The sequence below is a fragment of the Pisolithus orientalis genome, assembly GCF_024613125.1.
Source record: "Pisolithus orientalis strain OTSU chromosome Unknown F5J12scaffold_71, whole genome shotgun sequence".
Taxonomy (NCBI): domain Eukaryota; kingdom Fungi; phylum Basidiomycota; class Agaricomycetes; order Boletales; family Pisolithaceae; genus Pisolithus; species Pisolithus orientalis.
Window position 1 is genome coordinate 61,413 of NW_026260852.1, and position 15,851 is coordinate 77,263.

A 15,851-nucleotide genomic window follows, 5' to 3' on the forward strand; every position below is an offset into this window, starting at 1 on the left:
ATGGCCCAAAATGACTGCCTAGCTACTAGAGCTATAGCACTGTCACAGCCCACAAGGCACTCACCATCCTCACCACCCTCCCCCACCACCAGGGTGTCTCAACAGACCCTCACTCCCTTGGAAATCATGTCATTCCTGAATGAAAAAATAGTTGACACCACCTCTGCAAGAGAATACTTAGACAGCCTTCTCCTCATGGGGGTAGGTCAGCCAATGACCCCAAAACACCTATCAAACATGGTGTTCCACATGTTACAAACAAATGGCATCACTGCCACAGCCTTCCTCCTTTGGGAGCATCATATGTCAGAGCAATTGAACAAAATAATCCAAGAAGTCAGCAAGATGCTAGTATCCTCTGTGATATCAGCCATAGCCCTGCAAGTGGCCAAGGTCCCAGAGGCCTCAGAAACCCTTGCGATGACTGCCACCACACTGACTGCATCCCCACCTCCAACCAGCTCATACAAGGGCGCTCTGCTAAGCACCAACCCCCTGCCAGAAAAACATGCTAATCCTCTCCCATCAGACCTAGCTTGCACACACTTGGCCCTCAAAGAAAGAAAGATCCTCATTGATCTCAATGCAAACAACCCCCACACTCAGCAGAACTCAACCAAAGACACTCTGATCACCATGATCAAGGAAGCACTCAACATGCTAGGAATGGATGAGAGCCCACCAGTCAAACTCAAGTCACAATCCTGGCTGTGCAACAGCAGCCTAGTGCTAGAACTCAACTCAACTGAAGCAGCCAAATGGCTCCTGGACCCCCAGGGGAAGACCACCTTCCTTGAGACCATGGAAGACACCACCATCTGGGAAAGATCATACAATGTCATGATCCCTTTTGTCCCCATAACCAAGCAGCTGGATTCCAGGGAGGCCCTCGCTGAAATAGAAAAAGAAAGTGACATACCAGTAGGAAGTATCAAAGAAGCAAAGTAGATCAAGCCTCCTCACCACAGAGACACATGACAGTGCTATGCTCACACCCTTTTCAGGCTCAACTCCCCAGAATCAGCAAACCAGATTCTGCGAGAAGGCCTATATGTTGATCATGACTGACTCAGACCATGCAAGGACAAGAGAGAGCCCATCCATTGCCTCAAATGCCAGAAATTCAGCCACTTTGCCAAGGACTGCAAGGCCAACCACAACACCTGTGGAACATGTGGAGCCAAACACAGAACATCGAAATGCAAGTCCTGCAAGATGTACTACTGTGTGGCTTGCGACACTCCAGACCATGCCAGCTCTGACCAGGAATGCCCAGAATTTGTCAGGAAATGTGCAGACCTCGACAGCAGGACCCCTGATAATGCTATGCCATACTTCCCCACCTTGGAACTACCCAGGTCCTTCTACCACCGAAGCCCAATTGCCCCATCATCCTATCATCACCCCCTCCCACAACTACCCAGCCTGGCAAAAGTCACCCCCCTTCACAGCCCACCTGTCAACTCACTCTCATGGAAATGACAGCATACAGCAATACCAGAACCCATGCCCTGCCATCTTGAGGAACTCGTCACAGGGGCAGGGGAAGAGGCACCCCAAATACAGGATGCCAGGAGTCATCTCAGCACACTCCCATTCCCATGTTCCCAGCCTCCAACCTCCTCCCTCCCCCAGACCCAAATGCAGTGACAGAGAACACACCCCCCAAAATCATGTTCCCCCATGACTGAACAACAAGTAACCAATGACATCAGACTAAACATATGGCAGCAAAACCTTAACACATCACTAACAGCCCAATTCTCTTTACTTAATGACTTCATCGCTAACACTTGGGACATTCTAGCAATCCAGGAGCCCACAATAGACTGGCTCAGAAACACAAAAGCAACCACAAAATGGAGGGTGGTCTACCCAACTCACAAATTTGAAAAGGGTGAAAGGTCACAAGTGGTAACTCTGATCAACATGAGGACCAACACTAATGGATGGAGACAGATACCCTTCCCATCCTCAGATGTGGTAGTAACAAAGCTGAGTGGCAATCACAGCAGCTGCACCTTAATCAATGTATACAACGACTGTACTCATGACAGGACAATTGAAGTGCTCTGCACATTCCTGGAGCAAAACATATGAACCATCTGCCCATTGGCTGTTGATCACATAATCCTCCTTGGAGACTTCAACAGGCACCACCCCCTCTGGGACAAAGACCACCACAACAGCCACCTCTCCACCAATGCAGCCCTGAAATCTGCACAGACTCTGCTTGACCTCCTGGCTGACTTCGAGTTAGTACAGAGCCTTCCCAAGGACATGCCCACCCTCCAGTCAGCCAGCTCTGGTAACTGGACAAGGCCAGACAACATCTTCTGTGCAGCCCACATGGCAGACTTGGTCCTGGGATGCAAAAAAGACCCAGCAAACCATGGTCCCAAGACTGACCACCTCCCCATACAGACACAGATAGAGTTGTCCACATCAAAGGCCACAGAAATCCTGTCCTGCAACTACAAAGACATCGACTGGGAAGCCTTCAAGACAAGGCTGGCATATGAGCTATCCATGATCCCTGACCCCAGAGTGTTAGCCACCAAGGAGGAGTTCCAGAGAGCAGCATGGCAATTGGAAAGAGCAATGGTGAACACAGTACAGGACTATGTACTGAGAACATGACCCCACCCTCACAAGAAAAGATGGTGAGCATGAGAACTGACCCTCCTATGCCAACAGGTCAACAGGCTAGACCGCCTATCGCACAGGTTCAGAGTGCTGCTGGATCACCCCTGCCATCTGAACAGCAAGAACCTCAGAAATTGCTATGCAAATGCCATAATCCAAGCTAAAAAGGATCACTGGACCAAGTGGCTGGACAATGCCACCAACAGTGACATTTGGGTTGCGAACAAGTACATCACCAATCCCACCAGGGATGGAGGTAAAGCCCATGTGCCTACACTAACTACAAAAGACAGACACAGCAACATGCTCACCCAAGCCCTATTCCCACCCCCTCACCCCTACTCCGTCACACCAGAAGACAATGACTACCCAGCCCTGGTCGAGGGCTGGCCCCCCATAGCAATGGAGGAGCTGCATAAAGCAATAAAGAGACTAAGCCCCTACAAAGCACCTGGCCTGGACAAGATCACTAATGTCATCTTTCAGAGATCACCCATCCTTGCTGACTATCTCCTCCTGCTATACAATGCTGTGTTCACCCTGCAAACATACTATGACCCTTGGAGGGAATCAACTACAGTTATACTCTGCAAACCAGGGAAAACAGACTACTCCACCCCCAAGGCCTACAGACCCATTGCACTCCTCAACACAATGGCAACACTGCTCACTGCCATCATAGCAGAATGCATGTCATACACACTCAAGCAACACAATCTCCTCCCAAAAACACACTTTGGAGGCCACCCAGGAAGATCCACAACTGACTCTTTACACCTCCTAGAATCAATGATCAAGAATGCTTGGAGGAGGAAGGAAGTTGTCTTGGCACTTTTCCTTGACATAGAAGGGGCATTCCCCAACATGGTATCCAACCACCTCATCCACAACATGAGGAAAAGAAGACTACCCACTGCCATCGTCAAGTTCACCCAGCACCTACTCACAGGCAGGAAAACATGGTTATGCTTCAATGACCATGTCTCTGACTGGCATGACATCACTAATGGCATTGGACAGGGTGACCCACTATCAATGGTGTTATACATCATATACAATGCTGACCTCATTGAGGTAGCAACCTCCAAGAAGGAACTCATGCTAGCCTTCATTGATGACACCAGCTTCCTTGCTACTTGGAAAGACTTCCATGAGACTCATGCGACACTGAACAACATGATGCAAAGACAAAATGGAGGCTTCAACTGGTCACACAGTCACAACTCCAGATTCGAGATGTTGAAGTTTGCCCTCATCAATTTCTCAAGAAACAAAAACAAGGAATGTCCTCCCCTCATCATCAGAGGACACACGATCCACCTGTCTGCCTTGCACAGGTTCCTTGTGGTAGTAGTGGACCAGGAACTTCACTGGAAGGAACAGACCATAAAGACTGTGGCCAGGGGTGCAGCATACTCAGTACTGCTTCAATGCCTAATGGCCACATCCTGGGGAATGCCAGCCAAGATGACATGCCAACTCTACCAAGCAGTCACACCACCCAAAACACTATATGCAGCCAGTGTCTGGCTGCGCCCAATGTATGACTCCTCCACTGACTCACCCATACCAGGTTTGAAAGGAGTGGCCAGGAAGCTGGCCCAGACACTACATGCAGTGGCAATAGCCATCCCAGGAGCTATGAGGAGGTCACCTACAGACTTGCTAGATGTCCACACCCACTTCCTACCAGCAGCACTCGCTATACAGAAAGTGCTCTACATGGCATACTCGCATATGTCTGCCCTGCCAGAGAATCACCCACTACACCCCCACATCTTCCACACAGCCAAATACTATGTTTGACAACACCACTTGGCTCTGCACCATCTCTCCCACACATTCCACATCACCCCATCAGAAGTCAAAACCATCTACCCATGCATGTATCACCCCAGTGCAACCCCCCCATTCCACACATCCATTGCATCAAACAAAGAGGAAGCTATCACATTACACCTTGGGAATTGCAACCCAACAAAAGTTTACACTGATGGCTCGCTTATCAATGGCAAGGTAGGTGTGGCTGCTGCCATATACATCAAGTTGTGCCACATCACTACAATGCAATACCATCTCAGCCCAGCAAGGACACACACCATGTACAAAGCTGAAGTAGTAGCCATAATGCTTGTGGCCCACCTACTCCACACAACAAGAGATGTCATTTTCCCAGCTTCCATCTTTGTTGATAATCAGGCCATCATCAGAGTGGGTGAGAACATGCTATCTAAACCAGGACATCATCTTGCCTTGTGTTTCAGAAAAATGTTCAGATGACTAGCAAAGGATGAACACCTAGGAAGAGGGGACATCACCCTACACTGGATAGTGGGTCATGCAGGTATACTGGGTAATGAACTCACAGATGCTGAGGCAAAAATTGCCACACAAGATCAGTCAAAATCAACTACTACCAAGCACCTCCCACTCTCGTTGCATTGTACACTACCAGCAAGCCTATCCACCCTGACACAACACAACAACAAGAAGCTCACAAACATCTGGAAATCCAACTGGTGCAAGTCCCCAAGACACCCTCACCTCAGTAGAATAGATAGCAATCTCCCTTCCCCATTGTTCATGAACTTAGTAGGACATCTGACGAAAAAACACACAGGTGTCCTCACCCAGCTGAGGTTGGGCCACATGCCACTGAATCAACACCTCCACCACATCAAGAAAAGTGTCACTCCCAAATGTCTACAATGCAACTACAACAGCAGAGAAATGGTACATCACTACTTATATGAATGCCCATCATACAACCACATGTGACATGCACTATTCAACACCCTAGGATGCATGGGAACCCAAAAAGCACATAAAAGACCATGCCTCTGAAGCCCTTGACCAGTACAAGCTTGCTTGACACCTTCAAAATTAAAGACACCCATTCCATGGACTCTTCCCACTCTGTCAACACCAAAAATGACTATGCTGACCTCCCAAATGAATCCCTTTATGACCCTGCAGCAGACTGGCCTGAGTTACTTGTGCCCCCCATCACCATCTATAGTTCATCCCCTCTCCCATTGTCTGACACCCACCTTCCTGAGTCAGACACCACATCCCTCATGTCACAGTGGGACATACCCTTGCCCCCTGTCACCCACCCTCTCTGACCACATCCACACCAGGGCTTCTCAGTTCATTGAGTACCAGCCCCAAGGCCCAGAGGCTCCCCAAGTGGAGCCAGTAAGTTGAAGGGAAAGGGAAAGGATGAAGAGAAGCCTGACCATGATGCCAATCATTGAGGAACCTTGTCTGATGCCCCCAATGAGCCTTGTACTGCCTCCTCAACCTACTCTGCTGGTGGACAGTATGCCACTCTCAACCTCCTTGCCACCATCACAGCTGCCCAGGATGACAAGCCATGATTACCAATTGCAGAAAGTGACTACCTGGACATTGCTAGGGCACTTGACATCTTCAACAAAGGGGACAACATTGATGGGTGCTCATCAGAACAGGTTGAGTATTTTGGGGTGCTGTCTGAAATCTACAGAGCATCAGATGTGATCAGACAGTGTATCTCCAAAATTTGCACCAGAAAGCTGCAAGGAACCACACCTCTCTCAGAGGTGATCATGATCAATATGTTGGAAAGGGGCTATTTGGAGGTTTTAGAAGTGGTAATGGGTGGTGCTCATCACCACCTTCTTGATTGACAGATTGGAGAATTCCTAGCTCCCCCAGCTTCTCATATCCTAGATTGCATCAAAAAGAAGCCTGAAGAACCCATCATCAAGAAGGAAGTTGAGAAGAAAGTGGAAGTGGAGTGGACTGCCCCAGTAGAGTAGGTTGACAACCTGACCCTGTTTAAACAGGTTGGTCTCCAGCCAGGAATGGGAGTTCCACCTCTGCCTGGGAGGTACTTTTACAGGACACTACATGGGGTGGTATCAACAATGACTATCATAATGCCATCCACACCACTGCACCTCTCCCTTCAGCTCCCTTCCTCCCCATCCCTGAAGATCAACTTTGCTTCTGCCTTGGGGGACAGACCCCTGTCCTGCACCCCCACACTTGATTTCAATGCCACTACCTGGGGCATTGGTCATGCTGGAATGGATGCAGTTCCAAATATACACCATCCCTCGAGGAACTGCTGTCTCCATTGCCTCTGGTCTCCTCACACACCTGTTTCCAGGTTTATACTACTCATCAACCCCTTTCCTCTGCCACTTTTAACACCTGTGCTTCATCCTCAAGGGTCTGAGGACCATAGAGGGGGGAAGGGTGATGTTATGACCTTGTCAGGGGTCTTTCCTTTTTTGTCTTTACTTAGTCATGTGTGTCACATGCCTCATTGCATTGCTCATACTTGTCATTGTTCTTGGCATGACCACTCTCTGTGGACAGCTTGGATTGCTGGCAGTGCAGGTTGCTATGACACAGGTGTTCTGCCCCCATCTCTGATGGACTATGATACATCCTGACTCACTTTGTTTATTTGGACAGTGCCAAGGAACTCTGTTCATGTCCTGCATATTTGTCTATGCTCTTAGCTAATGAAAAGTGGGAAATTTGCATTGGGAACAGGTTGTAAAGTGCAAAATCCATTGTAAAGTGTGTCAAGTCACTTAGCACTGGGAAATTTGCAACCAGACAAGCAAATTTTCCCAGGCAGGTCCCTAAACTGGGATAGATAAGATAACTGGGGATTTGTTGTGGTCACCAAAGGACTGAGTCTTCATAGTGGGATGGGCAGTAGAGGAGGATTTCTTCTGAGCCCAAGTGGATTAGGATGAGGAGGGACTGGAGGCTTTGATTTCTGCAGGTTAGACACTTTTATGAATAGTGACAACAAAGGCTGAGGGAGGATTTATTTCTCGAAAGACACCTGTCAGTGTGGTAGATAGGTTTGCGTGAGTGACTTTATGCATGGGGAGACACAAGCACTGACTCTAGGGAGGCAATCTATTAAAGCCTGATGGCTGCCTGTAGAGTGGTAGATTTGATTGAGGGTAGAGGGGTGCTTCTCAATCTTGGTACACAAGGAAGCAGAGGAAAGCAAGTTAGTCTTTACTCTGAGGGAGACCAATGAGCCTTGTGCATGTGAGAGGATTGGGTTGTTGAAGTTCAGTAACCAGGGATGAGTAGACTGTTGTGAAGAGGTCGACGAGTCCCAAAAGCTGCATAGAGTTATTCAATTTTGTTATGCCCAAGCACAGTGACTTCTTCAAATGGAATAGGCACAAACTGCATGAGGGGGAGTCTATGGGCCGAACATGTTGTAACCCCTATGGCTCAGTTATCTCTGAGGCCTGACAGAGGTTTGCTCCTTCTGGTGAGTTCTTTTGAGATCACACAGAGAAGGGAATGAGGGCAAAAGAGAAGGAAGTTAGCTGAGTTGCAAGCTTTTACTATGCAGGCTGATTTTCTGGCAGACTTGCAGAATGCACAGGAACAGTCTCCTCCACCTGTCACCTGGAAAATCCCGAAAAACTGAGGATACAAGGTAAAGTATGTGAGTTTATATACCCCTAAGTATGAGTACCATACCAGTCATGATGCGATGCATCATGATGTGTATCTGCAGTGATCAACAAGACAATCAGACAAATACATAAATGAGAAAGAGTCATATGGTGTCATATGATGGGGGTAGACAAGGGGACAAAGGCTATACTGGCTGTGCAATCAATGTGCAGCAAAGAGCCAGACACTGGAACTGTTGTACAACATGTGAGCAATATAAATGAGTCAAAGACAAGTCACCAGAACAAGAAGTAAACAAGTCATCCATCAGCAAGGGTGGTGGGACACCACATCAACCAGGAGGTGTGGTCTCAACAGGTATTGGAAATACCCTGACAACAGGAGATCTGAAGGAGCCTTGCAGCATATGAGCCCCTAGGATGGTGACGATTATGAGAGATGTGACAAGGCACATGATGCACATGACCACAAGAAGTTGAAAAAGGAAAGACCCCTGACATGGGCATAACAGACATCACCTGATGTGGGATGAAGAACACAACCGTCACCTCTTCATGGCCTCAGAAATCGCATCAGCACAAAAGCTGTTGGAGCTGGTAGCAGACTACAGTATGGTCCAGGCAATGCCCAAGTCCAGTCCTCCTCTTCAGGGAAATGTATGCATCCAGACAGCATCTTTTGCATGGAATCAATGCTAGTGGACCTAATTAAGTGTGACACTAGCCTGGAGGACCACAGTCCCAACACTGACCATCTCCCAATATGTACACTGCTAGACATGTCCCTCACTCCATCATCAACCCCCCCATCCTTCAACTTCAGGGATGTTGACTGGAAGAAGTTCAACAAAACACTCAAAGCTGAGCTAGCAAAGATCAGCCCCCTGATGACCATCACTGGGAAATTTGCAGCCAGATAAGCAAATTTTCCCTGGCAGGAGGGTGGCCTGTGCCAATTTTTTTGCAAGCACACATTCACACATGCACAGCCAAGCTCCAAGTGCAAGTGCCACATGCAAGGTGTGATCATGTGACTGCTTCCTGCCCCTGAACACCACTCATCTAGCAAATTTGGGCAGGTCTCTTCGCAGAATAGCCATTTGTTTCGTGCATAACTACATGGCCTACATAAAGTGTCTTTCAGTAGAGTTGAATTGAGTACCAATGGATGGGAAAGGGTTGTGTGCAGGCCACAAGTCACCCAACCCTGACTTTCTCACATGCATGCCTTCCACTTAGTCAGCGCATTTGCAGTGGCTGTGGGCACAGCCACATAGAAATTTTTTGGAATAAATGGATGGACTTAGCACATCATAAACTGTTGTCTTGTCAAAATCCTGTAGCAATCTGATCATGCCACACCCAGAACTTCTCAACAGTGCAATGTATAGGTTGAACAAATTCAGACTGCCCATGGGGGTATTGCAATATCAAAAAGCACACAGGGAATTGTCTGGCCCTGCACTCAGTAGTCTGTAAATGCATATGCAGTGATCATAGGGTACTGTCAATGCTTCATCACACACATCATCACACAGACTTTAGGGTAAAGTACTTACAATGGCATTAGTACTCATCAGACTAGGACACTGACTTTGCACAAGGGATGATGGATACTATTGGTAGAGTGTGCCATAGACTACACACTATGGGGATGCTACTATGAAACTTATCTCCCACTGCCATGCATTTCTATCATTGAAAGACACAGGTAAGATGCAAGTGCAAGCAAGGTTAGTGCCAACAGAGGTGGCACTTCCCAAGTACTTTATGTTGGTTGACAACAGTCTATGACTGTAGAAAGATCTGTAGGCTACCTCAGTAGTGAACAAACTACTGATATATTAGATATACCTGTAGGCTACTACAGGATGTCAGTATAGTAGAATACTTGTAATATGAATGGACTTACCCTCAGTAGTGAACAAACTACTGAGGGAATACCAGTAGAAAATACTACAAGTAGGTGCGCTATTTCAGCTTATGTAAGCAGCCAAAACATCGCACAGTGGTCAAGTACCACAGGGGCACTTTATGTTCCAACAATGACATGCTAAGTGGCACATTCTCCTGAACTTTTAGCAGAGGATGACCATCTACAACACCTTGATTGGCAGATGAGGGGGTGGTGGCAGGAGATGACAACAAAGATGCTGAATGATCAGACAATGCACTAGATTACAACTACATCAGCAATGGACACAGTAACTACTTGCTATGCTAGGTTACACATTTTGCAGAGCAGTGTCCTCTGTCTAGCTCAAAATCTGCAATGGAAAATGCTGGATGATCTGATGATGCACTATGTATGCAACTATGTCCACAATGGACACTGTAAGTACTTGTTACATGTCTACCAGAGCTGCATCTTCTTTGTAGCTCAGAACCTGAAATGGAAAATGTTTCCATGAGGCCTGAATAGGAAGGAATTTCAGTGGTGAGTTGGTTCCCACACAATTATGACCCTGGTAGAGATGTGGGCACAAAACATGGCAAACAATCCTTATGCTAGTGCGAAGTTTTTCCATGTCCTTATCAAAACAATCCTGTGAACCTTGTTTGGGGTCACATTTCCTATACAAGAAAACAAATCAACAGAGGGCATTTTTGGTCATGTGTCAGCTTACTTTGGTGTTGTCAAATCTCAGGGAAGAGGAACACTGCATCTCCATATGCTGTTTTAGTTGTCCAATGCACCATCAATGGAAGAAATGGAATTACTGTTGAAATGTCCTGACTTTTGTGAACATGTCAAGGATTTTATCAAGGCAAACATACATGCATATCGTCCAGGATTGGAATCTTGAGATTTAATCCAAACAATTCCTAATGATGTGGAAGTAGCATATTCATGGCCACCACATCCAAATTGCCAAAACTACAAAGAGGAATTAACAAGCATGGAGAGGAGGGTGGCATGAGTTCAAAATCATCATACCTGTAAAATGTGCTGTTGTTTGGTTCCTGATAAAAAAGGAGGATGGGTTTGCATGCAGCATGCTCCCTTTGAAGTATCTCAGGAGGCTTTTGTTGAAGAAAATTGTCAATGGGGACCCAAATGACTGTATGAATTCATGAATGCATGGGCACCTGCAGTTTCTGTCAATGTCCAATGCAATAATGATTTGAAGCTACTAACCAATTCATGGGAGACAATGAACATATCATTTTATATCACAAGTTACCAAACTAAAAGGCAAGGCTGAAATTTCAACATGTCCACTGTTCTCGCAAAGGCTTTCACATACCATATGCACAAATCAACATATCATGATTCCTTATGAGAGCAACAACAGTTAATTCTTTTTTGTTTGGTTCATACTATGAATTGAGAAGGCAAAGGTCTATATCATATGGAATATCACAAACAACTGCAAAACCATATGGAAACTGCAGGTAGACTGCAACAATGCACACAACAATGATGACTATGCCAGAGTGTGTGCATGCATAGCTTAAATGGTGTCACCCAACAAGTAGTTCATTTGTCTGTAGAGCTCTAGTGAATGTCAATCAGTATACATGGAACTGATGATCATATGGAAAATTACAAACAACTGCAAAACCATATGGATGCTGCAGGTAGACCACAACAATGATGACAATGCCAGAGTGTGTGTGCATACCTTGAATGGTGTCACCCAACAAGTCATTCACTCATCTGTAGAGCCCTAGTGATTGATGATCATTTCATCCAGCCACTATACATGGAACTGACAATCATATTGAAAACCACAAATGACTGCAAAACCATACCGATGCTGCAGGTAGACTGCGACAATGATGATGATGCCAGAGTGTGTGCATGCATACCTCAAATGGTATCAAAGTGGCTCATTTGTGCAGAGAGCAGCATATATGGAACTGATGACCTAACCCAGAAAAGGGAATTTTTTCTGTCATTGGTGATTCTGATTTTCAGGGTTGCAGAGACCTTGCTCTTCAAGCACATCAGCAAAAGCACCCAGATCTACAGCCTAGTAGGGGCTGCTAGTCCAAGCAGCACCAAGCACAGTTGTTCTCTGCACAACCTAGGTGCTGCTAGCCTTGCAACTTCTACTTGGCTGAGAAGTCTCTGGCCAGTCTTGCTAGCATTTGCATGGTCTGACTGGCCTTGCTAGGCCTAGCTAGGCCTTACTGGTCTGACTGACCTTGCTAGGCCCTGTTCAGCTTGCTAGTTCTTGCTCACTTTACTACTGCTTTACTCAACCTTACTAGGACTGATTTTGATCACCAAATCACATATATTACACACATACTACAATACACTGTCATGACCATGCATTCATCCTAAGTCCTCACTCACTCTGCACCCCTTTCCACTGGTCATTCACTCACTCTGCACCAACTCCACCCACCCCCTGACATTTACAAGTCATCTCTGCTCTGACTGCTGTCAGACTTGCATTGCTCTCCTACTGGACTGCACAGACCATTCTCTGAGGAGTCATGTGACTACCTTTGGACTTCTCCCTCACAGCATGCACACCACATGGTCCAGTGCCTGGACTGTTTCCTTTTTGGGATGTTCTATGTTACCCATTTGTATGTCCTCTGTCTACCCTTCATTCATCATCTAGGAAGTTTTACTTGAAAATTTCTGGGTCTCCATATGTCAGTTCCAATTCTAGTTACTGTACCTCCATAGTAGTATAAAAGCATGTATCATACTCTGCCATTCCTCGGTATGAATATCAACTTAGTTCCTACCCCCTCAGTCTCCATCTTCTGTCTGTTGGAGTTGCCTCTGACTTTCTGTCTGTACTCTCCCTCCACAATATGGGGGCTGAGATCATGCAAGGGGGTAGCACACAAGCTAAACCTGATGCCCTCACTCTGCTCCACCTTTGTCTTGGTGGACTTTGTTCCTGCCAACACTCCACCAGTTGGAGTTCAGTTCTTTCTGTTGGACTTGCTTCTGAACCTCTCCCCAGACCCTGTCTAGCATTGCAGTTGGTCAGAGTAGGCCTGGACTTGACAGTATATTCATATTCACACTTGTATGGTCTCATTTTCTGTCCTCCAAAAAACTTATGCCACTATGAGAACTCAAGCTCAATCCCAGAGAGAGGTCACTGAGAACCTCACTGTAGTGCTAGCTAATCCACATCAATTCCCTTCTGTTGTTGAACAGTTCCAATCTTTCTCTGCTTGATGCCACTCTCACACTGAAGGTGAAAGTGCTTTGCAAGCTGGTTGCTCTGACCTCCACCCAACAGCCTTCTATACTCCATCTCCTCATAACTGAGATGATGGACCCGACCCCAACCCTGATTATCCTGATGGTGATCCTGATGGCAGGGGCAGCAGTGATGGGGATATCCCCAAAGACCCAGCTGAGCCACCAGAGGATCCCCTCATAGCTCTTGCTAGAGCTGTCCATGCACTTGCACAGTGTAGAAATAGGTAATAGATGATACCTAGAAACAGTAATTAATCAGTGGGCAAGTATATTGCTCGACCCAAAAGGGAGATTCTGTTTTGGAGAAAAGAAGTGTGGTAAAGGTGTAAAAAATGTGAACTGAAACAAATACTTAGCTCTGCCTGTGCAATACCTCTTGCCAGTCCTCCTGGCCCTTTGGGTACTCCCCAAAGTAATAATTCTAACTTCAAACACTCACTGACATGTGAGATGAACTCACCCTACTACTGAGGGCCTGTGACATGGATTGCTTGTATGGTAAACTGAACTCATGCAAACACAGTGCACATGCTTAGTCAGCAACATGGCTGCTCACCACTAGGTCCAGTGGTACAAATGCAAAAAACAAAAGTAGGAAATAAAACAAAAAGAAAACCCTCAACCCCTGAACTCTTGACCAAGACAAATTCTCCTAGGGAACTCAAACTCATTCCCTACAGCAGTCTAGTTCATGCACTGGGGACTCTGCTCTGAAAACCAAAGTCTGTGAGCCTGACACCTTTGATGGCTCCAACTCAAAGAAACTCCACAAGTTCCTCATGCAGTGCAAGTTTAACTGTCAAGACTGCCCCCACACATTCCACTCTGACAGGGCAAAGGTTACTTTTGCTCAGTCTTATCTGAAGGGTATGGCTCTGGCTTGGTTCAACCCAGACCTACTAAACCCTCACCATTATGACTGCCTGCTCTGGATGGACAACTATCACAAGCTCTTGCAAGAACTCACAACTAATTTTGGTCCACATAATGCCATAGCAGATGCTGTCCAACAACTTGAGAACCTTACTATGAAGGATAGTTCTTGAATTACCAAATATGTTGGGGAGTTCAATTGCTGGGCTTCACAGGTCAAAGACTACAGTGTTGGTGCACTCCACCACTGCTTTTATAGTGGACTTCCAGACTGCATCAAGGATGAAATTGCTTGTGTTGGAAAGCCTTCTACCCTCACTCAACTCTGCAAACTCACCCAGACCATTGATGCATGCTACTGGGAACATAAAGCAGAAGTCTTGCACACCACCAAGTCTGCCTCTGACAACTCACAGTCTCCCAACTCTGACAGTAAAGCTAAATCATCATCCTCTGCCTCCACTCCAAAGTCTGATGCCAAGGGCAAGGGCAAACAGAAAGATCTGCCCAAGTCCAATGTGCCCAAGTCTGATATTGCCCATCTTCTGGGCAAGGATGGCAAACTCACCTCCACTGAACACCAGCACAGGATGAAGAACAACCTCTGCCTCTGCTGTGGTGAGGCTGGTCACTCTGCTAAGGACTGTCCCAAGTCCCCCTCTCATGCAGCCAAAGCCCATGCAGCTACAGCTGGAACTCTGCCTGCTCTGCCCATGGAGAAGGCAAAGCCAAAAAATTAGTCTGCTCCTCCAGGGAGCTCACACAGCCTGGAGGAAGTGTTGACCCCAACTGTGCACAACTGGACATGTGACTCAATGCATCCACTCTCTCTAGTCCAAATTCTTTACTTCCATCTGTAACTCTTCTTGATTATTCTGTTGATACTGTTTCTGTGTTGATTGATTCCGGCTCTTCTCATTGTTTTGTCGATCTGTCCATAATCAAAAAATATGTTATTCCTGTTTCCTCCATTTCTCCACCAATTCTGCTCTGCTTGTTTAATGGTAGTACAAATGCTGTCATTTCCAAAGAAGTAGATCTTTCCCTCTGCTTTCCTTCCAGCGATGTCAACTCCATTGCATTTTATGTTACTCCATTGGATTCTTCATGTTCACTGGTATTAGGACACAACTGGCTCACCTGCTTCAATCTGTCAATTGACTGGGTACTGGGCAGTATATTGTTCAAACCACCATTACAGGGAATGCCAACACCCAAGGCACCTTCATCACCTGCTGCAACCTCCGCTCTGGATCTGACACCCTCCACTCTGTCTGCAGCTCCAACTGCACCTCCAACCAACTCACCATGCTCTGCTCTGCTCATCTCACTCATCAACACTGCTGCATATGTCAGAGCCTGTGCTCTCCCTGGCTCTAGACAGTTCCACTTGCAGCTCTCCACTGATGATGTGAAGCTTCATGCATCCTCCACTTCTCCTCCGCCTCCTGACCTCTCCTCGGTCCCTCCTGAGTATCACAAGTTTGCCAATGTCTTTAGTAAAGACAAGGCCACTGAACTTCTGCCACACTGCTCATTTAATCTCAAGATCAACCTCGAGGAAGGAGCTTCTCCACCCATTGGCACAATCTACTCTCTGTCTCTGCCAGAGCTTGAAGCTCTCCACACCTTCATTGACAAGCATCTTGGCTATGGTTTCATCAAACAGTCCACCTCCACTCACAGTGCCCCTGTCCTCTTTG

General features: G+C 46.7%; 3 protein-coding genes across 3 annotated transcripts; all 3 read left to right on the plus strand.

Moving 5' to 3' along the window:
* F5J12DRAFT_898198 (uncharacterized protein) lies at positions 1-948 on the plus strand (the record flags this gene model as incomplete). The annotated part of the gene is made up of 1 exon (XM_051748099.1): positions 1-948. The coding sequence occupies one exon, from the start codon at positions 1-3 to the stop codon at positions 946-948; it is 948 nt and encodes a 315-aa protein (XP_051594822.1).
* A 132-nt stretch (positions 949-1,080) lies between these two features.
* F5J12DRAFT_707014 (uncharacterized protein) lies at positions 1,081-1,338 on the plus strand (the record flags this gene model as incomplete). Its single annotated transcript, XM_051740580.1, has 1 exon — positions 1,081-1,338. A coding segment is annotated over one exon (258 nt), but the record flags the coding sequence as incomplete, so codon positions are not given.
* A 2,643-nt stretch (positions 1,339-3,981) lies between these two features.
* Positions 3,982-4,359, plus strand: F5J12DRAFT_707689 (uncharacterized protein; the record flags this gene model as incomplete). The annotated part of the gene is made up of 1 exon (XM_051740586.1): positions 3,982-4,359. A coding segment is annotated over one exon (378 nt), but the record flags the coding sequence as incomplete, so codon positions are not given.
* Positions 4,360-15,851: the final 11,492 nt, after the last annotated feature.